Genomic DNA, 26,276 nt, shown 5'->3' with positions numbered 1-26,276 from the left:
GGGCAAAAAAATAAAAATAAAAATAAAAATAAAAAGGATGGCATGGTGGCTGCTGGGATGATTGGAAGAGGATGCAAGAGTTAGAAGACCAGTTATGAAGTTCTGGTGTGACTGGCATCATGAAGACATGGCTTGTATGACCTCACAGACAAGTTAATTAACTTCTCTGACCAGCTGTAAAATAATTCCTGCACTATCTACTCTTCAAGGTCGTGGCAAGGAAAACATGTTGTAAAATTTCAGTATGTCAGTGTGAGTTATTAGTAGTCTCTAAGAAAAATAAAACTGTGGATGGGTAGAAATGACTGAGCACAAATAGGGAGGGAGGAGAGGAAGGGAATAATACTATGACTTGAAGGATGATTATTTATAGGTTACATTTGATCCAAGAAGTCAAAGCTTGCTATTTCAGATATTAACTGTAAGGATAAGATATTTCATGTCCTTGGACTCTTAACCAGGACAACCTTCCTTTGTACTTGGCCTGGATTATTGAGACAAATTCCTCTAATTGTAGATTTTTAGAGCAAGACAGAATCCCTAAAGACCATCTACCCATCAACCAACTCATTTTACAATTGAGGAACCCAGCTTTGGTGAGAAGATTTGACCCATGATCAGAATTCAATAAGTGTTTGAATGTCTGCTATATGTTGGGTATTGAGCCAATGCTGGGGCTGGAACTGCTTTCTCCTTTGACATGAAGGCTTCCTAACTAATTACCCTAGCTTATATCTCATTACAGAGCCATAAAAATTTGAACATATACCCAGCAGAAATATGAGATGAAGAACATAGCTAACTGCAAAATTTTTAGAATGAATTATTGAGGCAGACTGTGAAACTTCCTTCCAAGGAGATCACAGCCCATCACATGTTAAAACTAGAAGGAGATTGATCATCTAGTTACAACCTTCTCATTTTCTATTCGAGGAAAACTGAAGTCTAGGGAAATAGAATGGCTTCTCTTGAGGTTGCATAGTTAGCTAGTAAGTTGAACTGAGAACAGGGCCCACCCAGGTGTTGCTGGGGTTTTGTCCATGAAGGCTGCCAGTTTGGCCGTCTTAAGTGAACCAAATGTCAAAGCAAACTGTCTTCCTAACTTCTTTTCATTACTGAAATATTAGAGTTACAGCTTATATTGGCATTATACAGTGAGTGGCAAAAGCGCCAGATTTGGATTCAGGATAACATTGGTTCAAGTCTCAACTCTTTACACATTCTGCTTATGCAACTCGGAGCAAGTGACAACCTCAGTAATCCAGGCATCTCTTTCAATCTCAGAATTGCAGAAAAGATGCTGACCTGCTTTGGTCAAGGGAGTTTCTTTACCTGAGATCTTCTAATACTAATGGAAACCACTGGCCCAACCCCTACCCCTATTACAATTGGGCAGACTTGTCCTATAAATGATATAAATACTTTTTATCTGGAACAGTTTAGGCACACTTGTCTCTGGAGGAGGGGATAAAATGGCAGTTGGAGGTCAGTGGAGAAATTCTTTAAATGCTATTGTTCTACTTTTTAAAAAACCCAACATGAGGCCAAACATGACCTCATATTGGATCGTAGTTGACAGTACCAATTAAATAAATCTTAGAGCATACTCTTTTTCATCTTCGTGTCTCTTCAGCACTTTCCACCTCATTATTATTTGAACTACCTTGGGATAAAAATTAGATTTGTTATAGAAGAGTTATGTCTTCGTTTGTCTGAGTTTGAAGCCATTTTTCAAATGCTCGACAGGAGGATTAAAAAAAAATACATCATCCTTTTATATGTCAAGAGGTTGGTTAGTCTCTCTTTCCAAAAAACGCTTCACTAGTAGTTTAATAGTACTTGGTATCCAGTAGAAACTTAATACATAGTATCTGAAGTTGCTTCAGATAGATTTTTTTTTCTTAGAAATGAATATGTATTGCCAGGTACAAACCACCTTGTATCCTTTATATAGTTTTTAGGACAATGGAAAGGATTCTGGTTCTGGACTCGGAGGTCTTGGGATCTAATCCAACCCTGACACCTATTTAACCTTCGCCAAACTTGAACCTTCGTTCAAACTCTCAAGGCTCAGTTACCTCATTCGGGTGGTTGGATTAGATGAGCTCTAAGGTCTTTTCCTTCTCTTGGTCTTTGCTCCTGTTCAGTATTCAAAACAGCAGCATGTCATTTTGCCAAGATCTCATGTCAATAACATCATTACCATGTATTTTTTGCTGGCTTATATTGATAGAGTTGATTTATCTGTAAACAGGAATCATTTATGCCTCATTGCTTCAGGAACATGGGAAAATGGGATGGATAGTTTGGAAGGTAGAGAGAGTGTAAACTTCAACCAAAAACTTATGTGCCACCATTTTAACTCTTTGGGGAAATTATTTTTAAATTACTTTGGAGCCTCTGGGTCTTCTCTCTGTGTAAAATAATAACAAAGCAAAAACAACCAAACAAAAAATCCTCTACCTAAAGCAGGAGTTCTTAACCTTTTTGGCTTTATGTACCTCTTTGGCAGACTAGCAAAGCCTCAAACATAATGTTTTTAAAATAATAAAGTAAAATACAAATGATGAATGAATCCCAAACTTGGTGAAAGTAAAGATGTCATTTTTCTTCTTATCCAAGTTCATGGACCTTCTAAAATAAAAGGTATCTGTGATTCCTGGATTAAGAACACAGTATATCTTATAGTATAGCAGAGTGTAGCATGACATAATATAGCGTAGTATAATGTGTTAAGAAGTTTCATTAAAAATGACATTAATGAAATTTGCATAACATGTAGCATTACTTATCATAAAATTAGGCAGAACCATTAGTACTTAATTTCATTTTTTATAAAAACCCAAACTGAGAAAAAAACCCCAAACTCCATACAATTACTAGATGAGAGCATTAAGTTCTATCATTATAGTGACTAGCATAATTGTATTATCACCAAACTGTTTCTTTGGAAAGTGAATTACCTGGTATGGAGTTGAGCTAGAATCTGGAATGATAGTGAAAGTAAGCTTACATATCAATGTCAGGTTAATCTATTGAAAACATGATTTCATCATTTCACTCTGTAAAATAACCTACAGGGGCTTCCTATTTCTTAATCACATTAAACCCAAATTCCTGAGGCTGGAATTTAAAGCCCATCATAAATACAGCCAATCTTTTCTCTTACCAATGGCTAGCTTAAGCTTTAGCCTCTTGATCATTGCTCACATCTAGGGGATCATTTTGATCTCTAGTCCTCAACTCATGTTCTCTTCTCTTCATCTGGGTCTGAAGAGAAGATGAGGCTGATGACTTTATGCAACTCTGCCTCCCCTAAATCCAATATAATACACATCAAGACCTCACCTGCGATATCATTGCTCCTCTTTGAAAACAAAGGACAAATAACAACAACTGGGATCTGATACATGATACGTTCATTTTAGTAGGAAACTTAAGTCCTGGGAAGGTGATGTTAATTGCTCGTAGATTATGGAGATACAAAAGTATCCAGAGTAAGATTCAAATACAGATCTTTTGACTACCAGTCATGTATGCTTTTTGACAGAGTTGCCCTCCCTTTGCTCAAATGAACTAGATTTATTGACTATCTGATAGATTTAAGACATTGTGCTGGAGGTAGAGGGAGCTGGGTAGCTCAATGGATTGAGAGTCAGGCCTAGAGACGGGAGGTCCTAGGTTCAAATCTGGCCTCAGACACTTTCTAGCTTTGGTGACCCTGGGCAAGTCACCTAACCCCCATTGCCTAGCCCTTACTTTTCTTCTGCCTTGGAACCAATACACAGTACTGATTCCAAGAATGAAGGCAAGGGTTTAAAAAAAAAGATATTGTGCTAGGTACTGAAATATTATCAGTCTTTCAGTGATGTTCATTTCTTCTTTTTGTACTGTATATTACTGGGACTTATTTGTCTATATGTTACTTTGCAGCTATTCTCAAGTGATTTCATATAATTATGCCATATTCAACCAATTATATTCTAATTCCTGTTTTCCTAAGGTCAGAAACTATTTTCTACTTTCTATTCCTTGATAACTTCAAGTATCATGATCCCAGCCTTTAAGGTTTTGGGTGAATTGATGAATAATAGAATGAATGCTTTACTTAATCAGTTGGGCAGTGGCTCATATTCTTATAAATTTGACAAAATACTCAATATATTTGATATATGAGACCTCTAATGTTCTTTGAAGAATAACTTGTGTATGTCTACCCTCAGAGAGGTTTGCTTATTTCAAATATATATTATATATTTATTATATTGATAGTATGTTTATATATTATATGTAATATATTGATATTACACACCAAATATATTTGTCAAAGGATGCCATCTTTAGTGTAGGGAGGGAGAGGATGGAGAGAAATACCTGAGAACTTTAATATAACAAACAAATTTACTTTTTTAAAAATTCTGTATTTAAGATGCAAGAAGACATCCCAGACAGGTATTATACCCTTAGTTTATTCCCATGGATGCATCTCTTTTTATGAAATCATAGAATGTTTATTGCTGGTAGCAGCTTTAGTAGACACTTTGTCTAGTCCCTTCCCCTTTTATAGATGAAGGAACTGAAACCCATGGAAGTAAAATCACTTGCTCAGGGGCACACAGTTTGTGGGTGAATTAATTAATGAACAAGAAATCATTTAAAAAAATTTTTTAAACCCTTACCTTCTGTCTTGGAGTCAATACTGTGTATTGGCTCCAAGGCAGAAGAGTGGTAAGGGCTAGGCAATGGAGGTCAAGTAACTTGCCCAGGGTCACACAGCTAGGAAGTGGCTGAGACCAGATTTGAACCTAGGACCTCCCGTCTCTAGCCCTGACTCTCAATCCACTGAGCTACCCAGCTGCCCCCTAAGAAATCATTTCTTAAGCACTTACTACATATCAAACATTATTAAGTGCTGGGGGGAAATAAAAGAAAGCATAATTTTTCTGATTCCCAAAGATCCCTTCATTCTAAATACTCTTTTTTTCAACCCTAGACATCCATGTGTATATTATACATATACATAAATATGCCTAAGTTTTCTAAAATAATAAACCATGCAAATTCTTCCATATTACTGACTTGATGTAATGTTATGATTTCTTGAATCTGCATCAAAAATGAAGAAAAGGACATATAAATTAACCTGAAGCTCTTGGTGCCATTCATAAAAATGTGAATTAGAGAACTTCCTGACAATGAGATGCAGGTGTAATTTCCTCCCATTGTAATAAGGACTGAGAATCCTATTTTCCTCCTGGAAGCATAGAAAATAACTTCCTTGAATTTAAAATAAAAGGGAAAAAACACCCTATTACATGTTTTTATTTCCTTAAGGAAAGCATTTTTGTATGAGAAAATATTAGGAATTGATGCCTTAAAGTTCTGATGCTTAACAAATTCATAAGCAGAGAAAACTGTAAAATTTTATTTTATCCATCTCTGAATCCTGAAATAATTTTTAGATTAACAGTCCCAAAATCCAAGTAGCTAAAAATGCTAAATACAACCAGCGAGAATTTGTAATGTTTTCTGTGTTTTTATATAGGACAGCCCAGGTTGTTTTGGGAAATAATGAACAGAATTGGTACTGATAATAGGATTCAGTGAGAAAATGTAGGTGATAGGTTTAAAAAACCCCAACCAATATTAGTTCTACATACATGAGTGTTTGGCAATGTGCAAATTTTAAAAATTCAGCAAAGATCTGCATGCGTGGTACAATTCAAAAATTTGGGTAATTGGCAGATTTTTTTTTCACCTTTTTCATTCAAATGTCTTGACTTCCTAAAGAGATATTCATAAATCATTCTTCCTTGAATTGCCCCTACAAAGTTAGCAATAAAAGTATCTCCACTACCAACTCTTTTCTGATACTATCTCATATCAGATATTAGTACTTTTAACTTTTATTTGTTTTTTTTAATGGGTGTTTTCAACTGGAAACACAAGGGAAGCAGGCATTATAGTCTAGCAGAAAAAGCATTGGTCTTGTTGCAGTTAGTATAACCCTGTGGGCAGCTGTTGCTTTAAGTGGTTAAGAGCACTGGGCATTGAGTCAAGAATAGCAGAATTCAAATCCAGTCTCAGATATTTACTAGCTCTGCCACTTTGGAAAAGTCAAGTAACCATTTTATGCAAAGGAGGTTCAGTAGAAGGAGTGGTGGACCTGGAGTCAAGAGGACCTGAATTCAAGATACTTCCTAGGTTTGTGATTCTGGGAAAGTTACTTAACCCCTGATTGCCTGACTGGAACCACTGAAAAAAGTTAATAGCAAACTACTCCAATATCCTTAAAGAAAGTCCCATGGGGTCATGATGAGTCTGACATAACTGAATAACAACAAAATGTGATCCGGGAGGGGGAAAATTCTGAGCTCAGTTTCTTCATCTGCAAAATGGGGAAAATAATTTTCCTACTTACTCTGAGCACAATGACTTGAAAACTTTACAGTATTATACAAATATAAGTTATTATTTATGAACATACAAGTATCCCTCCAGTTGTTGTTCAGTCTCATCCAACTCTTCAGAACTCCATTTGAGGTTTTCTTGGCAAAGATAATGTAATGGTTTGCCATTTTCTTCTCCAGATAATATTACAAATGAGGATCTGAAGCAAACAGAGTGAGGTGACTTGGCCAGAGTCACACATCTATTAAATAATTGAGGCTTAGATTTGAACTAAGAGAAATGAGTCTTCCTGACTCCAGTCCTGGTGCTCTGTCATCTACTGTGCCATCAGCTGCCTCACAAATATCCCTAAAGTAGAATAACTCAAGAAAGTCAATATGCACAGTGAATAAGATGATTTGGGGAAATTATAGTTTTGCTGTATTCTGCCCTGGAGAATTATTTTCAGAAAGGATATTGGTAAACTAGAGACCATCCACATCAAGATAACCTTCACATCCAGGCAAAGGGCAGTGAGGTCATTCCATAGGAAGACAGGTTACCTGACCCATGAATGTTTAATTTAGAGAGAGAAAGATTTGGGGGAATAGGAATGCAGTCCTCAAGTAGTAAATCCTGCCCTGTGATTTAGAGCTACTATCTTGCCTCACAGAACTTGGAGTAATGGGTAGGAAGTTGCAGGGAGAGAGATTTCAGCTCTGGGAGTTCTGAACCTGAAGTCTAGGAAATTTGAGGGAAAATAGCTTCATTTCAGTGTGATTGAATTCCTTTTTAATCCTAAACATTTTATTTTATGCATTTTAAACCTTATTCTATAAAGGAGATCCATAGGTTTCACTAGCCTGGGACAGAGGTCCATCGCATGCATGGATGTGTGTGTGTGTGTGTGTGTGTGTGTGTGTGTACATACACACACACACCTCTAATTAAAATTTTCTAATAATGAAAGCTTTCCAAAATTGGGTTGCCTTTCAGCAGGTCTTCAAGCAAGACCACTTCTCAGGAAAGTCCTCAACAATTCTCTTCAGGAATGATACTTTTGGAGGTCTCTTCCAACTGACATTCTGTGTTTCATATCTAACTGAAAATGTCATCTTCCTACCCTTCTTTAAAATCTTCACTTCCTATAAGTGATGGAGTCAGATCTAAAATGCTATATTTAGTATTGAACAACAGACACACATTTTCCAATAGAACAGGATGGAAAGGGTGGAAGAATGGTAGAGAGTTGTATTCTTTTCATTTCTCAACAGCTCTGCTCCCATCACTTTTCTTTCCGTGATATTATAAGTAATAACAAATAAAAGATTGGGTTTGTGTTCTACCAAATATTTTTCATTTTTTAATGGAAATAGCACACAGTTTACATATTCAATGACCAGTTATAGTTGAGTCCATGGCAAAATGAGTCCTAAATTTTTTAAGCAAGAGCACCATATGCTTAATTCCAAGTGTTACTATTTGAGAATGGGTCACTGCCTTAGAGAAATTGCTAATTTTGCAAATAAATGGAAGGGTGAATACAAAAAGGCATATTGTCTGAATTGCTAAACATAGCTTTGGATCAGAAGTTTTGCTGGCCTTCCCACAAAGGCAGCCTGAATAAACCATAGCGGGTGATTTGAACCCGGTGTCCATTTGTTGAACTGTACTATTCTCTTACAGATTGCAGTGGGCTGCACATAACATTCCTGTCACTGTTACTGCAGCCCCCATTAATTGTAGTGCAACAGAGAGGGTTTAAAGAGATCTGGTTCCCAAGCTTGCTAATGAGCATAAGGCTCTCTTCACCCTTAATGAACTGAGATTGGTGTGTGGATTTTTCCCCCTCTTCTTTTTTCAGGGGGGTGACTGGTGGGGGGAAAAAGGAGGGCTCAAAGCTTCACACAACCAAACAACGACTTTACAGTGAATGGAGTGTGCAGCTGTGCCATCTGAAGCTGTCCGGAGCTGGAGATGATTGTAGTGTGGAAGAAGTACAGGCTTTTGAGTGTGGAGCTGGGTCTTTGCTTCTGCTCCACTGGCCTGTCCGTTCATGACAATGACGAGCTCTTGATGGGAGAGCTTTAGGAAGGGAGAGCTTTAGGCAGGGCAACTGGCTTTCAGCAATCACTTCTTGTAATTCACCCAGACAGGAAGGAATCAAGTGTCATTTTGGTCATGGGGGAAGATGGGTATTTTCACATATGCACAGCAGTATGTCTCCTCTCTTAAATCCTTTGAATGCCAAGTTTCCTGATCAGCTAAGGCCAGTTTAATAAAAATTTAAAAAAGAGTTTTTGACTGATTACCAGTCTTAACTTCCACCTATGAAGATTGGGAGAGAGAGAAGCGCCAAGAGAAATCAATTTCAAAAGACATTTCTATTCTCCCGGTAGTTTTTCAGGTCAAATATTTTGGAAGTTGGCATTGATAGTTTTAACCTCAATCACTGTCTCGTGTATGTGTGTTGATTTTTATGTCTGTGTACCTTAAGGAAAATCCGTGGCTTTCCGTTGAATTCAGTACTTGTGCTGCCTTGTTGAAAATTGTTGTGCTTCATTGTTGAAGTCCTACGTGCTAACATGAATATTTGTGCACCATACACCATAAACTTGAAGGGTTCTGAAATTTTCTAGAATAGGTTGACACAATTCTCTTGATTCTTCTGAATTTGAGCCAGAGAGTAAAGTGGTATTGTAAGATGGCCATTAGAGTAAGATTTGTTATCCTAGTTTGTGTCATGCATTCTTTTGACAGTCTGGTGAAGCATATGAACCCTTTCTTCACAAGAATGTTTTAAAAATGCATAAAAGAGGGGTCTGTAGGTGACTCAAGCCTGGAGAAGGGAGGTCTTGAGTTCAAATATGACCTCAGACACTCCTGGCTGTGTGACCCTGGGAAAGTCCAATTGCCTGGCCCTCACTGCTTTTTGCCTTAGAACTGATTGATTGACAGATGGTAAGGATTTTAAACAATTAAATGTATAAAATATGTAGGATTATAAGGGAAACCAATTACATCAAACTCCAGTCAACTATGTGCTCTTCTAGAAAAGTTCATAGGTCCTAGGTTAAAAAGCCCTCTTATAAGGAAATAAGCAATATCTAATTTTGAAGGCTCTTCTTTGGGACTTTTCCATTTAAATGTTCAAATTATTAAGAAAGCATTGGTTTCTGATTTTGGGGGGGGGGATGCCAGAGGGAGACACCATTATTAAGTTAGGTGTATTTTTTTTTCATTTTACCAAATAGAAGCAAAAATCAGTTGTTGGATATATCTGTGAAATCAAAATTTCGGGCTATTTTTATAAAAGGGTTATTTGGAAATATTGTGAGAGACAGCAGAAGTTGACAACCCCCAAGCCTCGTGACTGACCCCTCGTGCTTTCTCTTGCCTAATCGAATTTTACATCGTGTTTTCCAGATAGCTGATCAGCTTCCCTGGATTTCGCTGACGACACAGGAAAGCTTTGCTTGAAGATGGAAACATTGGAGTCGGAACTGACCTGCCCTATCTGTCTGGAGCTGTTTGAAGACCCACTCCTGCTGCCCTGTGCCCACAGCCTCTGTTTCAACTGTGCCCACCGTATCCTGGTCTCCCACTGCGCCACCAACGAATCCGTGGAATCCATTACTGCCTTCCAGTGCCCTACTTGTCGTTATGTCATCACCCTCAGCCAGCGAGGTCTAGAGGGACTCAAGCGTAACGTCACCCTGCAAAACATCATCGACAGGTTTCAGAAGGCTTCTGTGAGCGGGCCCAATTCTCCCAGCGAGACCCGCCGAGAGCGAGCCTTCGATAGCAACACCATGACCTCCAGCGAGAAAGTTCTCTGCCAGTTCTGTGACCAGGATCCTGCCCAGGATGCTGTGAAAACCTGTGTCACTTGTGAAGTGTCCTACTGTGAGGAGTGCCTGAAAGCAACTCACCCAAATAAGAAGCCCTTCACGGGCCACCGTCTCATCGAGCCCATTCCAGATTCTCACATTAGAGGACTGATGTGCCTAGAGCATGAGGATGAGAAGGTGAATATGTACTGTGTGACAGATGACCAACTAATCTGTGCCTTATGTAAACTGGTTGGGCGACACCGAGATCACCAGGTGGCAGCTTTGAGTGAGCGCTATGACAAGTTGAAGGTTAGTGCCATCCGTTGTGAGCCCCAATATGCCAGAAAATGTCATGGGAATAAAACCTTTTACTTAGGGTTTTGTTGGCAGGCAGGTAAAGATTTTCTCTTCACCTGTATTATCTGATGGGGATTAGCATGTTTTTGGCACTTCGTAATCATTACACAAGAATGGATCTTGTAAGAAGTAGACTCTTGCTTGTTATTTTGGTGTTTGTGAAGGTGTAGGCGATTGCTAGAAATTTTGGATAGGTGTCAACTTCTTCTTTTGTTTTCCTTGATTTGTTTTTATTGTGAGAGCATAATAGATATAGATAAAGAGATAAATTCTAGCCTTGAGACATTTACTTCACTCAGGGAAAATTATTTACATCCTTGTTGCACACCTAAGAGAGAAAAATCATTTTTTTCCAAGAGAAAAAAACACAGGATTCTAAGGCTCTTGAAATCCTCTCATTCTGTATTTAAATGACATTTAGTTATATTCCTTAAAACTAGTGTTCTTGAGTTTAACGGCTCAGGTGTCTTGAGGTTAGATCTTAAGTCGACCATGTAATAAATCAGGAAATGTTTGAGCTCTAGGTTTGACATCAGATTGACTGACCCCAAATTCCTGATCTAGATTCTAAATCCCCAGATAGGAATGGAGTACTTTTGAGTAGAAAGACCAATAAAGACACCCTGAAATCTATTCATTTTTGAAGGGAATGTGGGCAATATTATTTATAAGAACTCTTACAACTGAGATATTGAGACTATGTGAAGTTTTTTTTAAAAAGAGAACTTTTTCTTCCCTGGCTAATTTTAGGTAGGGAAACACCAATTAAAAGGAAAGGAACCACATATTAAAAGCTTTAAGTAAATATACATTGAAGGTCTTCCTCTCAGGAAAAACCTATACTGTGGTGTTGATAAGACACAATATATCACCTGATTATAGTCTATATTATGAGTAGGAGAAAAACCCTCCAGATTAACTTGGCTACTACAAAACTCTTCTTTAGAAATAAAGAGTAACTTTGTTTACAGGTCCTAAGTAGTTTGTTTCTTGATAACAGGATTAAATGAATCACACCTTTGGTTTACCCTCTTCAGTTCTTGATTTACTAAAGAGAATTTTAAGTGTAGGATGGCGTCAATCCTTTCATCCCAGATCCCACAAATACTAAGAGCTTTACCTGTGTAACACCTGAAGAATCCAGAAAGAAAGTCATTAGTGTACTCTTGGACTACACTGTGGAAAGTAAATATTAAAGCCTAAATAGGTGTAAGGAAATAGACAAGAGCTATTATTTAGAGTTGGAGAAGAAAGTAGAACCAAGGAGATAGATATGTTGTCCATACTAACAGGTGATACAAAGATGAATCCTGGATGATTTTCACAATTAACTTTGCTTTGTTAAAAAAAATTTAAAGAATGCTATCATCATCAGTTTTCAGTTGTGTGTGTGTGTGTGTGTGTGTGTGTGTGTGTGTGTTTTCCAATCAAAGTCTCTGTTTCCCCTCATGGAATAGCTGTATACAAAACTTAAGGAAGTTCCAAAGTGCAAATCTGCTGTCATGATTTACTAAACTGTATTTTCCTGTTTTCCACAAAGACCGACTAATTGGACTAGGAGATATTGTCTTTTAATTATCCTTACTGTTAAAATTATGAACATACTTCCATTTAGCCAACTTTAAACCTGATACTTAGCCCTGGTTTTCAAGTTTGGCTCCTTTCTTGACCTCTATCTCAGCATTGCTGCTAATTATTTGAATCATATCTTCCCCTTCATTAGCCATAGGACAGCAGATGCCATAATGAACCACTTCTTTATGTGATGGAAATGAAAATCCTTCGATTGAGAATTTTGATCTTCTGATCTAATCAAGACAATGAATTTAACAGTAGCCATATTTAAGTCACAGAACCCGAAAGTTAACAGTAGAGATCAATTATTGTGTTTCCATATACAGTTAATTTCAAAAATTAAGTGTACACATTAAGAGCCAATGTAAGATACTATCCCCCTCCCAGAAAGAAATGCTCTAACACTGAAATAAGTTTGCAATCAAATGACTAATGTTCCAGTATGTTTACATTTTTCTTCATCAGTATTATTTTGAAGATTTTTAAAATATATGCTTAGGGTAGCAATCAAATATGCCACATTTTATAAATATAAATAAAGTGTCTGTAGAAGACCAGAAATCAAACAGCAGTATGAGTATGTATGCTTTGGGAGGGGGGGTTATAAAAATACCTTAAATATAACTAGTACAGAAAAATTTTCTACATAACAAAATAATTCCCATTTAGATAGATTCACAGGCTCTGGAAGGAGTGAACCATATGGATTGATACTGAACAATGAATTTTGAAGGACTCTTATTTCGATCCAATGAAACAAAAATGTATCATACTTCTGTTTTTCATGCTTTACTAACTAACCATATACACTTTGGAGATAGAGATTGGCATAGTATTAAAACAGAAAGAAGGGTAGGGTTGGGGGTGGATTTCTTTCTAATTCACTTGAATCCTTAGGGACATAAAATTTTGGGGTGTATGTGTTCCTCCCTCTGGTATTAACAACATCTAGGCAAATACGAAGAAGAAAAGAAATCCATTAGTAAAATTTTGCTATTTTAGAGGGAGATTATACTTTTTTCTTCTTGTTATAACACTAAACTTTTGAGAAAGTGTTTTTCAAGAGATATATTTCTAGATGTAAACATACTAATAGAAAAAGGAACATGATTTTTACATTGAGAATATTTTTCTCTATATATCAAAGAGAAAATCATATACACACACATACACTAAAACCAGACATGTAAAATCCATACAAAGAAAACCTCTTTTCATTCTGGTGGCATAAAATTTCTTCAACAAATGTAATGTTTTTAGAGAATGTTACATGGGAAAGCAACCACAAAATACCAAAGTCAGGAGAAAATATACATTTCATATAAACAATTTTAAGCTTATTAAGAGAGAAGTCCTTTTGCCAAATGCTATGCTGACTAAATAGAGCATATTCAGATCTGTACATTTCCTGCTCCATTCATTGAGGGTTAGGAAATCTTTATATTCTCTACAGTAGGAGGAAAAGTATAGTTTGTGCATGCTAGATAGCTCGTGTCCCAGATAACATATTAGAAATTTCAATAATGTGAATTCCAGAGTGACATATTTCTCTGACCTTCAACATCAAGCTAGACTTTCAATTTAGTTGCAATTTAAGCTGCAGATAATTATTTGGTTGCCCTGGTTATGAACAATGTGCATGGAACATACTTCAATGACATTGTAATTATCAATGGTTCAATATAATTTTTTAAAAAAAGGTTTCCATCCTATATTTTCTATCTTCTCTAACACAAGTACAAAGTCATTTGTTTTAACACTTTATATAAAACTAGGTGATATACACTCCGGTTTGAGTAATAAGAGTTGAAATAAAAGATTTATAGTTTTAAAGGAGGGGGGGAGTTGTTCCCTCTATAGAAAATTATATCATTACAATACAGGGAAAGTTTAGGCAGGAAAGCACTCGCTGTCTCATCTCATACAGAGTATAGAGTGAGAGAAAATACATATTCTAGTTTTAATCCAACATATTTATTAAGAACATACTTACTGTATGTAAGGCACTGGGCTGATATTCTGGAGATTCAAAAATGGAAAAAAATACAAAATATTTGCCCTTAAAGAGTTTACCATTTGGTGAGGATGATTTTGTTATCAAACAGCAATGATACAAATTAGAAATATTAAGTGCATTTCATTTTTTCTTTTATATTTTTCTAGATTACATGTCAATACAATTTTAATAATCATTTTACAATCTATGTTTTCTTCCTACCTCCTATCCATCTCCCCTCCCCAAGATGGGCAAGGTAATATGGCCTAGGTTGTACATGTGCTATCATGTAATAACATGATATGTTTGTCATGTTGTGAAATAAAAAACATATCACTTATGCTAGAGGAAAAATCATGAAGTAAATAAAGAATGGTATGCTTTTACGTGTGTCTTAGAAGGCTAGATTTAGACATAGCACTGAAGATGAGACATAACATCCAGAAATTCCATTAATATCCTGGAGTGTTTCAGCTGAAAGGTTCTTTAAAGGATAGGATTTCAAAAAGCTTATATTTTATTCATTAATTCATTAGAATGGTTACTTCCGTCACTGGTGCTGATTACAACTCATCCATGTCATCTTGTACAAAAAAATGCAAGTCTATAAGTTAGATGGAGAGGATGGACCAGCAACTTCCTCTCATGCTTCTTTTTATTATTACATAGTATAATTGGAAAGAATATTTATAAATGAATTTTATTGATGTAAACTTAAAGGGATAATTTGATATTATTCATGAATGTACATTAATGAACAGCATAGGAAAAGGAAAGAAAGGTGGTAGGAATGGGAAGAAGTTAAACCTGGCAGGAAATCCTTTTTTCCAAATATCTTTTGGTAGTAAACAAACATGTCTAGGCACAAGGTGTCCAAGGGGCCACAAGGTATTTAGCTCAGTTAAACAACTAACTTTGAACTATTAATGGAAAATCTTAAGCCCAATTATTTAATCAATATGGAAATCAAGGCCATGAGAAGGCAGAATGATTTGACAATGATTAAACAACTGGAACTAGAACCCAGATCCTCTGACTCCCAATCCAAAGTAGTTTCTATAATACTCATTGATAGCCTGGAGGAAACTTACAGAGGAGTATCTGGAATTGAGTTTCTTGTAGCTGTGATAGCGATGCCTCCTAGAATCACAATTTGGATTCCTTGGTCATTTATTCACTTACTGATGAAGTTCTTTTTCTGCCCTACTTTAGCCACATGTGTCTACTCTGACTACTCATTCCTTGCTTTCCCACTCCTATTTTGTGTAGGTATTTATATCCATAAAGGAACCTTGATATTTTGTCCTATGTGAGAGTTCCAGAATTCCTCAATAAGATTTCTCCTTCTGGAATCATGTTCAAATTAACATCCTTCTCTAATATAGGAGGATCTTCAAAGGCCATTTGTTCTAATCTTTATCTTAACATAAGAATCTCATCTTCAAAAATGTGTGGTCATTTCAAGTTTGTATCTGCTGATTTCTCTAGAGTCCATGACTGTCCTGTAGTTAGAGGGTACGTTGTCAATGGCAAATGATTAGGTCTTTCTTAATTTTGTTCAGACACTGGAGTGTGTCTAGAGAAGTCCAACTAGGATAGCAAGAAGACTTGAAACACTGTCACTTGAGTCCCAGACCCAATGGAAGGAAATGAATATGTTTAACCCAATGAAGCATAGGCTTAACAAGGGTGACCTGATAACTCTAATAATATTTGAAGAGTTGTCAGATAAAAGTGAGATTGCCTTATTTAACGTGGCACAAAGGGCAGACAAAAAATGTGTGCCTGGAAACTCTAGGAAGAAAGAATTCAGTGGAATGTAAAGAACTTTGTAACTATTAGACCTGGATTGAACTCCCTCACACATTATTATTGAATGCTTTCAAGACCATTTGTCAGGGGTGTTATTGTACAGGTAATTTGTAGTGGAGCAGTATAGGACAGGTTGGGGGAGGAGAAGGAGTTTGCTTGGAAAGAGAAGCCTTTTCAAATATGATATGAGACTAAGTTTTATAGTATATTTGCAAAATAACCTTTGTGCTGAGGAAGAGGGGCTATTAAATACATTGCAACATATTAAATGAAAGTTATGAAATTTTTATAAATGAGAATTATAAATTTATGATACCTACACATTCATGAATATACAATGATAAATTATTACAAAAGAGATTAAAGATAACAGAAAAGTAAAATCCCAATTTAGTATAAAAGGAAATTATAATTGCAAACTAACATGTCAACTAATTTCTTTGTCAGGATAACAATTGTCCTGAAATGACCTAAATATGATTCAATTATTTCTATTTAATTAACTATTCAAAATGAATAAATTCCAACAGAATTCTTTATTCTATTATTTTGAGTGAATTGTTGGCTCAGTAGATATGCCAAGACTATATATTCATTGATGATCCACAAAATGACACTTTCAGAAATTCACTAGAATTGAATAAACTAACTGCAAATGGCAGAGGCTGGAGGTGTTTTTTGACTTTTTATCCACGGCATCTGGCTCAAGGTGAGGGTAGCAGCTTAACAGATGTTGTTTGATAATATGATTTGATGGTTTTGGAAGTAGCATTTGAGTTTTAGTAATGTTTGTATTTTGCTGCCATTTAGGGCATATAATGTATAACAATGCTATGTCATATCTCGGTGGTAAATTAGCCGGTTCTTTGAAAGATAGATGAGCCTTTTAGGTAACATCTCCAAAAGATATAGCAGTTATCTAAAAGAATTAATGTAGCTAAGCAACCAACCTGTTTCTGAGAGCAAATTAAGTACCCACCTGGCTTAACTGTTATTTGCAAGAAGCATCTTCTTAAAACTGCTCTACATGAACATCTGTGTATTTCCTTTGACTTAAGAAACATAATAGAGTGGTTAGTGGTATAATTCATATCTTAACTTTCTAAGGTTGTCCAAAATGACATCAATTTTTTTTCATAAATGACAATTCTATTGTATTTCTTACATTTCAACTGAAAAAAAAAAGAAACCCAAAATGACTGAATAATTCATTTGTCCTGCTGGAAAAGATAAGGAAAATTATATTAAATCATTTTATTTTTAATAACAATTTCAACCAAATGAATTTTCTTTGTAATTACACGTCTTGTTTTGTGCATTTATAGACATTGTTCTGAGAAGGAATCCATACGCAAAAAAAGGATAGGAATCTTTGCCTTAAGGTGCAGCTAGATGGCTCAGTGGTTTGTGTGCCAGGCCTAGAAATAGGAAGTCCTGAGTTCAAATTTAACCTCAGATACTTCCCAGCTGTGTGACCCTAGGTAAATCATTTAATCCCCATTACTTAACCATTGCTCTTCGGCATTGGAACCAATTCATTCTTAGATGGAAGGTCAGCTAAAAAAAAAAAAGAATTATTGCCTTAGTTTTCAATGATTGTTCTTTACTTGGATATAGTGTCTCACTCTAGAGTGGGGCAAAGATACTCATGTAGAACATTTGTAGCAAGGACATTTTCTAATTTTCTTCAGCGGTTCAGTTTCTTTAAAATCGCAATCTCTTTCATCTGAAGAGACTGAAGGTAGCAGCTGTTATTTTAACTTATCTCCACCCTCATATCTTCCTGAAAACTGTGCCTAATTGATTTGTCTCAGATCAATTTTTCTTTGTTACTTTGTTGAAAAACAATCAGGAGTGTGTGTGTGGGGGAGGGGAAGAGTATTGATGTTTATGTTGGCACCAGACAGGACTTGTTTCTTTTTAATTAGATTCTCTTGTAACTTGGTGATTTTCTTTAGAGTACACTTATTTTAGATATCCTTAAAAGTCTTGAGATCTGCTAGTGACTCTAAGAATGATTTAGACATATCCCTGATCCATGAGAAACAGGGTAAAATTTCAACAGGATAGGGGAAAAAGACCTGACCTGTTATTGCATTGATATGGGGAAATCCTAGATAAGAAACTGAGTATCTATGTATGTTGGCATCTACTCTATAACTTAGTTACCTAGAGTCTTAAGAGGTTGAGTCACATAGCAAGTATTCATCAGAGGTAGTGTACTTAGCTTTCTATATACTTCAACATAGCAGCCTCTTATAGTAGTTGACTTTTTTTTTGGGGGGGGGGGGCGGTTGACTGTCATATCCAGTCTTAATGGAAGAGATCCACAACTAAACTATCAGCGATTTTATTTTTTAGTTCACGACTAGTTTAAGACTCATCAGAACTTGTTTTAATTTTTTTCATGTGACAATTCTACTGCATTTCTTACATTTAAACTGAAAACAAACCAAAATGCTCCTCTCAGAAAGGAAAAACAGTGGCAGACTTACTTTGCATTCCTTTTGAATGATCTTGCGAAAAGACTACCATTCACATAGGAGGCTATTAATCTGTTGTCATGTGCTTTCCTTAGAGGAATCCATTTCCTTCCTTCCTGAGGAGGTCCAGTAGGTCAGGTAAATATCCAGGCTCGGAAATAGCCTGTATCATGCTCAGTCTGCCAAACTACTAATCTCTACAAAGAGGTTGTTAGATGCACACTCTAGGAAAATCCTATTGTGCTGTCAGACCATTCAGTAATGTCCTTGATCATCAGTAAGGTGACTAAGCTTAAGCTGTTCCAGAATTTTCACTATTCATGTCTAAGGGATCACTATTTGATTCCTTTAGTTGAAAACCTGCAATCATTGCAAGACATGCTTAATGTCTGATGTTGTGTTTTGAAACTTGTAGAAACTAACAGTTAAATGAATGAAAAACAATTTGAAATAGTTGGATACGCCACTTATTTAAGTGACTGAGATTGTTCTACATTTTTAAAATTATGGAAACTTAGCCGCGTTGTGTCATGGTCATGTAAAAACACAAATCACAATACCTGTTTTCACCATGGCCCTTAATTTCCTTTGAAATAGGAAAGAGCAAAAATCAGTGGCCAACACCAAACCGATTCAGCACCAATAAATTGGTCTTGATTTTGCTGCTTTAAATTCATGGATTTGAAGGGGAGAAAGTCAGAGAAAACTGCTTTGTAATGAAAATAACCAAGAAACTTGATCTGGACAAAAATTAATAAACTAGAACTTTATCTTTGCAGTACTTAAGTAAGAGAAGGTGGGTTTGGACTACTGCTTATGCCTTTAGATATACTGGAGTTGATGTGTTAGTTGGTTTTGCTAAACAGCTTTTTTCTCTCTTTAATATTTTTATTCATATCTTTTGTTTTTATGTCAGATTCACTTAAAAGCATTATTGTTTGTTTCTCAGCCTCATCCTTGTGATAGTAACAGTAGTGAGTAGTAAAATTAACATTTATATGGTATTTTAAGGTTTACAAAAAGCTTGCATGTTATTATCTCATTTGAAATTTTGTCATCAGGATTAATATGCCCATTTTAACAATAGGAAAAATAAAATGGAGGTTAAATTGCAAAATATGTTTTAATCCAATGATTATAATACCACTACAGATGTTTTTGTAAATTATCAAAAATACAAGCAGGACAACAAGTCTATAGAGGTGTGAGGAAGAAATAATCCAAACTCTAGAAGAGACTTTTACTCTCTTATCCACTTAGATAAGGTAATATTCTTTCATTGTGAGGCCCATTTAAAAACAAAGAAGAGTAAGGAAATCAATTAGGAAGAAATCATTCAGAAAGGAAGGAAAGATAACCAAAAACTGTTGAAAGGCTTTTGAGATATGTGAAAGCAAAGAGAAATTGGAAAAGGGGTGAGGGAAACTTATCTTTAAAATTAAACAAAATAATATGATTTTTAAAGAATCTGGTTGATTCCAAATTTTTGTGTCTTTTGACACCATCTGAATAAAACATTTCCATTTCTTAAAAGAACATGGACTGATTGCTAAGGATATTTCTAAGAGTTTCTGCTCAGATACTAATTGGGACAGATGAATTTTAAGATCCCTTTCATCTCTGAGATTTTGTGATTCTATGATTTAATTCACTGAGTCTCAATATTAGCAAATATATTGAATACACAAAACCTTCCTGCCACTTACCCCCACATTTCTTTCCATTTTGAAGTAGTTCATTTCAATTTCTTTTTCATTCTGTATTTGCTCTAATACTTTCATACCAGGAAATTATCCTAATTTATACTTGATTTTTCAGAAAAAAGAAGAAAAAACTGCCCTCCCCTATGAACTTTTGACATGTAGCATAGTTACAGACAAATGTCTGTTAAATATTCATAATATGAATAAGAAAAAAGGAAATAATTGTTCATATTTTGCCCTTAACAAAAATTATTTGAGTAAAAAAGAACCCTAATAAGAAATATAGAATAAAATATTCTTACTTTGTCTCTCAGTAGAGGAAGTCCTGATAGCTGTGTTAGCATACCTATGGCATGGATGCTGAAGGGGGCTGCTCCCTTCCTCCTCTCCATGTGTGCCTGAGGACATTTCTCACATCACCTGCCCTCCTGTCCAGCAGCCCAATGGGAGTACTTCCCCCCTCCCCTGTATGGGGTAAAGCTGGGAGGGGGGGTAGGGAATCACATGCTGTATGAGGTTTGCAGTTGGCACTCTGTCTCTAAAAGGTTCATAATCACTGCCCCAGGCCAAACAAGATGATTTCTAGTGAAAATTGTGGCTTGGTTTTTAAGTTATCTAGTTCCCAGCCTCTCCCATCTAAACAGAGCCAAGAAGTAAATTTAAAGTCAAGAATGGTTTGCCTCAACAGAATCCCCATCTATGTCAAGGCAATAGCATACCATTTGATAGCTGCCTAAATTGGTTTCTGTTGTGAGGTTTGGATTTATCATTGCTAATATCCTTGTTCCATTTCAGCATCTTAAGTCATTATTTTCTCTCGTAAAAAAATAATGCTTTAGATTTTTGGTATTGCCCTCTAGGAGTTTTAAATTTCATATTGGTTAAATTCCTAAAAAAAATTTTAAGATACATTCTTTATTTTCTTTCTTTTTCCCCATTAAAGAAATCTTACTAGCTGTGCTATCCCAAAAATCTGTCCTGTAGAGACATGGAAGTGATCTCAGGCTATCTAAGGCTATGGAAAACTCTGACAGATCTTATCAAACTAGAAAGACATCAAGTAGAGTTCAAATCTCAGATATATCCTACTGCCTTAGTACATTACAAACATGTGTGAATTAATCCTTTGGCCAAGATATCTTAATGGAACAACGAAAAATGAAAGATGACCTTCAGTCCATATGGCTTTCTTCTTCTACAGTAGCAGTGACAGAAAAGTGGAGTGAGAACACTAAGAATCAAGTTTTTAGACCACATGCAAATACTATTTTAGCTTTTAAATGCACAAAACCTAAAAGTGTGGCATAAGAGAGAATATTTGAACTCATATGACCAGGGTTCAAGAAAATATACCCACTTTCTAATGTCTCTAGGTAAACAATCAAATGGAGAGAGAAATACAGAAAGAGAGAGAGATACAAAAAGAACAATGTTGATTCTGGTTGTCACTATTTCCCATTGAAATTTAATTATGGTAATGCACTCCATCCTTCAAGAAAGCTAGAAGAGCCCTGAAGTTATCTTACTTAATAAGCACTTAATATCTTTGGCAAATGCCCAAAGGGTACTAAAAGACTGTTTGCCCTTTGATCCAGCCATAGCTCTCCAGGGTTTATAACTCAAAGAGATAATAGAGAAAAAGACCTGTACAAGAATATTCATAGCTGTGCTCTTTATTGTGGCAAAAAATTGAAAAATGAGCCTTCAATTGGGGAATGGCTGAACAAATTGTGGTATATGTTGGTGATGGAATACTATTGTGCTCAAAGGAATAATAAAGTGGAGGAATTCCATGGAGACTGGAACAACCTCCAGGAAGTGATGCAGAGTGAGAGGAGCAGAACCAGGAGAACATTGTACACAGAGAGTGATACATTGTGGTACAAACGAATGTAATGGACTTCTCCATTAGTGGCAATGCAGTGACCCTCAACAACTCTGAGGAATCTAGGAGAAAAACCACTACCCACATTCAGAGGAAAAACTGTGGGAGTAGAAACAGTAGAAAGAAGAAAAACAATTTGATTACATGGGTCAAGGGGGATATGATTGGGGATGTAGATCATCCTAGTACAAACATCAACAACATGAAAATAGGTTTTGATCAAGGACACATGTAAAACCTAGTGGAATTGAGTGTCAGTTACAGGAAGTGGCAGGGGAGAGGAGGGAAAGAATATGATTCTTGTAACCAAGGAATAATGTTCTAAATTGACTAAATAAATTTTTCAAAAAAATAATAAAAATATATCTTTGGAAAACGGAAAGATGGGACAGTAATTGTTTTACTCATTTTCTAATATAATTTACAGAATGTTAGAGAGGATGATGGTAGAAGGCCATGAAGTATATTGCATAAGGAAAAAAAGCAATTAGGAAAGTCTAATGAATACTTGGTGTGAAAACAAAGTTTGATAACTAATGAAGGGATAAAAAGTATTAAACTCTTACTATATACAAAGCACTGAAATATGTGATGGGGATACAGATATATGAGTAAAAATTGTCTCTGTCCTCAAGGAACTTACATTCTAATGGTGTTCTAGGATAGTTACTAGATAGATGATGGGCTGGTGAAGAAGAAACATATAGGAATAGATTGACACACTGCATCCCAGCCAGTCAATCAATAAACATGAATTAAGTTCCTACTATGTGCCAGGAACTATGCTAAGTGCTGGGGATTCAAAAAGAGGCAAAAAGACAGTCCCTGCTCTCAAGGAGCTTACAATTTAATAGAAGAAATAATAAATATGTACAAACAAACTATAAAGGATAAATAGGAAATAATTAAGAGAGAGAAAGGCACTAAAGAAATAAGTGAGGTTGAAAGAACTTCCTCTAGAAGATGTGATTTTTAATTGGAACTTAAAGGAAGCCAGCAGGCAGAAAGCATTCCAGGCATGAGACATAGCTGGGGAAAATGCCTATGCCAAGAGCCAGGATAAGGAGCGTTTTGTCCACAGAAGAGCCAGGATATTAGTGTAACTGGGTCAAAAAGCATATGGTGGGGAGTAAGGCATATGAGTGGATAGGTAGAAAGGCTTTAAATGGCCCACAGAGAATTTTGGCTTTGATTCTAGAGGTGACAGAGAACTACTGGAGTTTTAGTGGGTATGGGAGCTGAGTTTGGGTGTGAAGTGATTGAACTTGTGCTTTAGGAAAAATCACTTTAGTGGCTGAATAGGATAGGCTGGAGTGGGGAGAGATGTAAGGCAATCTGGCCCATCAGTAAGTAGTATAGGAATGAGGTGATGAGCTCCTGAGCCAGAATGGTAACAGTATTAGAGGCAAGAAAGGGCATGTCTGAGAGATTTTATAAGGGGGCAATTGACAGGTGTTGGCAACATATTGTAGGAACTGGGGGTTGTGAACGTTACTGAGGAGTTGAGGATGACACCTTGTTTGAGCCTGAGGTACTGGGAAGATGATGTCCTCTAGAGTAATAAGGCTGGCAGGAAGGAAGGAGTACTTAGGAGAAACTAGAATGAGTTAAGTTTTGAACATTTTGAATTTAAGTTGTGTACTGGACATTCAGTTCAAGATGTCTGAAAGGCAATTTGAGATGCAAGAGTAGTAGAAGTCAGCAGAAATAAGTGGGGGAGGATAGATAGCCTTGAGAATTGACACCATAGAGGTGGTAATTAGATCAGTTGGGGTCTGTTGAGATCACCAAGTGAAGTAGAAGAGAGGGAGAGAAAAGAAGACCCAAAACAGAACACTGTGGAGGCACCTTTGATTAGAAAGTGTGATCTGGAAGAGAATCTATGAAAGGAGCCTGAGAAGGTAGGAGGAGAACTAGAAGCTAAGTGTCCTGAAAGCCTAGCATGAAGACAATATCAAGGAGAAGGTTCTTCATCCTCAGTTGATTTGATCATGGTTGTAGAATCTGGAGGAAAGGAGAAGTGGAAAAGTTAAACAAAAGTTACATAAATAGAAGCAAATTAATGGATAAAAAATGACTGGAGAAAAGAGTGAAATGAAAATTGTGGCCTGAACATCATTGGAATAATGGATAGCAGTCCAGGAGACATTGGTCATTTCTGATACTCCCAGAAGAATTTATAGGTGAAAGAAAAATGACAACAAAGAGATGAAAATTGAACTTATCTGTCAATATTTCTATAACAAACTGTCCCTGGGAAGTTATGTAGAGATATAGAGTCAGCACTAAAGAAGCTAAATATGGAATGGACTACTAGTCTATGATATAAATACATTTTGACACCATTAAGGGATGAATTTTCAAGATATCTAAAAGAAGGGAAGATAGCAAATGATTAAACAAGATCAATAAAAAATACCTGTCAAATCTATGTATAGAAAATAAGTCATAATCAAATAAGAGTGAAGACCACAGAAGATAAAATTAATCATGTTAATTACATAAAATTTAAAACATTTTGAACAAATACATCCATTATTGCTAAAATTTTAAAGGAAACAATCAACTAGGGAAAAAATCTTTGCAGTAAGTCTTTCTGACAAAGATCTCATTTCCAAATTATATAAAGATCAGATTCAAATTCTTAAGAATGAGAACCATGACTAAGTTGGAAATAGTTTAAGAATATGAATAGGCATTTCTTAAGGATAGAAACCCAATCCAACTAAAACTATATGAAAAAAATTCATTTCATTGCTTTGAGGCTTTAAGCCTTTAAGACTTGTCTCCAACAAGGTGTGTCACCCATTCCTATTCCATAATTATACAAATTATTTGATAGATCCTACCATAGAAATAATTATATTAAATAATCTACTGATTGCTAATCCCAGTGTGGTATAAAATAGGTAAATGTAGTTTTTCCAAAAGTATTAGCTACTGTCATGGACAATGGATTAAACAGAGTCCAAATGGATGAAAAATTTCCTAACGAAGGTGAAATACACCAGATGTCCTATTTGTGAATGACATCATGCTGACTGATATAACCACCATAAACCTACCCACTCTTCTTACTTAGATCCACAACCACAATCCTAAAAATGCACCTAGGGAAAATCAGATTGATAAAGAATATTACTGTTCTGGTGTTTGGGCAGTCCATTGATTTAAGCAATCAGTAAGTATTTTTTGGTCACTGTTGGTGACTGGCCAACTAAATTGAATCTGAAAAAAATACAAGAAAGAAAGCAGAGTGAATTGTATGTGTTACATTGTGCATAGCCTAATTCTTATCTGCTTCCTAACACAAAATCCCATCTTTTTAATGAAAGTATTCTTCTGGAGATACCATATCAATTCTGAATTATGGAATACCATGATCTCTAAAGAATCCAAAATATGGGTAATCAAAAGAATAATGGAATGATTCATCCTAGGTGTAAGTTGGTGAAATACCTAGAGATGACATGCTCAAGAAAAAGAATAAAAGATATCCAGGGGAAAATATTTCTAGGGGACTGCAGATGGGGTTGGTTCTATAGCAAGAGCAAGCAAAAATAAGTTGGTGTCCAGAGGATCATCCTGGTAACCAGAGAATGTTTAGAAAAACCAAAAAACTAGAAAAAGGTCTCTAGGACATTGGATTGATTTCTTTAGATGGTTTATAGGAAGGTATAGACAAAAATAAAGAAAATACACAGATTATTGAAGTGTTTAACTGTGAATGACAATTCCCAACTTGTATATCATGAGTGTTAACCCCATAATTAGTGCCTATCTTATTTGATATCAGAATTATGGCTATATGATTTATCAGATATGTGATTCTGGGCAATCCATTTCTTTTTTAGGAGCTTCAGTATCAGCCTCAAGCCTCACTCCCTCCCATTCCAAACCATCCTTGTCATAGCTGCCATATGATTTTCCCAAAGTACAAATCTAACCATATCATTCTACTACTTAATAAATTCCAGTGGCATTCTATTAAATCTTTTATAGCATCTTTATCCTTTTTAAAAACTTTTTTGATGTTTTATAAACTATACTGGTAACGTATGATAGATAGTGCATGTATATAATTTGCAAATAAATAACTATATACATGTTGTGGGTTCATGCCCAATTTTTAAATAGGGGTGAATAGTCAAAAATTTGAAAACCACTATTCCAGATAACCTTCTAGTGTCACAAGGCTTAGTGTTAGAAGACATAGATAATTTTAGTCTAGCCCCCTTATTT

At 35.9% G+C, this 26,276-nt stretch overlaps 1 protein-coding gene across 6 annotated transcripts in view; it reads left to right on the top strand.

Annotated features, from left to right (window-relative positions):
- MID1 (midline 1) overlaps nt 1–26,276 on the top strand; it is a 453,084-nt gene that overhangs the window by 301,758 nt on the left and 125,050 nt on the right. For 5 of the 6 annotated variants that reach the window (XM_007500937.3, XM_056808078.1, XM_056808079.1 and 2 more), the window contains exon 2: nt 9,817–10,532. In XM_007500937.3, the coding sequence (XP_007500999.1) occupies nt 9,873–10,532 (660 nt within the window). In that variant the 5' untranslated portion in view covers nt 9,817–9,872. The remainder of the gene's footprint in view (nt 1–9,816; nt 10,533–26,276) is intronic. The other variant, XM_056808080.1, reaches the window with a different exon arrangement.

Source organism: Monodelphis domestica, chromosome 8, assembly GCF_027887165.1.
Source record: "Monodelphis domestica isolate mMonDom1 chromosome 8, mMonDom1.pri, whole genome shotgun sequence".
In the NCBI taxonomy this organism is placed as follows: domain Eukaryota; kingdom Metazoa; phylum Chordata; class Mammalia; order Didelphimorphia; family Didelphidae; genus Monodelphis; species Monodelphis domestica.
The sequence above is the reverse complement of the archived record's forward strand: the minus strand, read 5'-3'. Positions and strand labels throughout refer to the sequence as shown.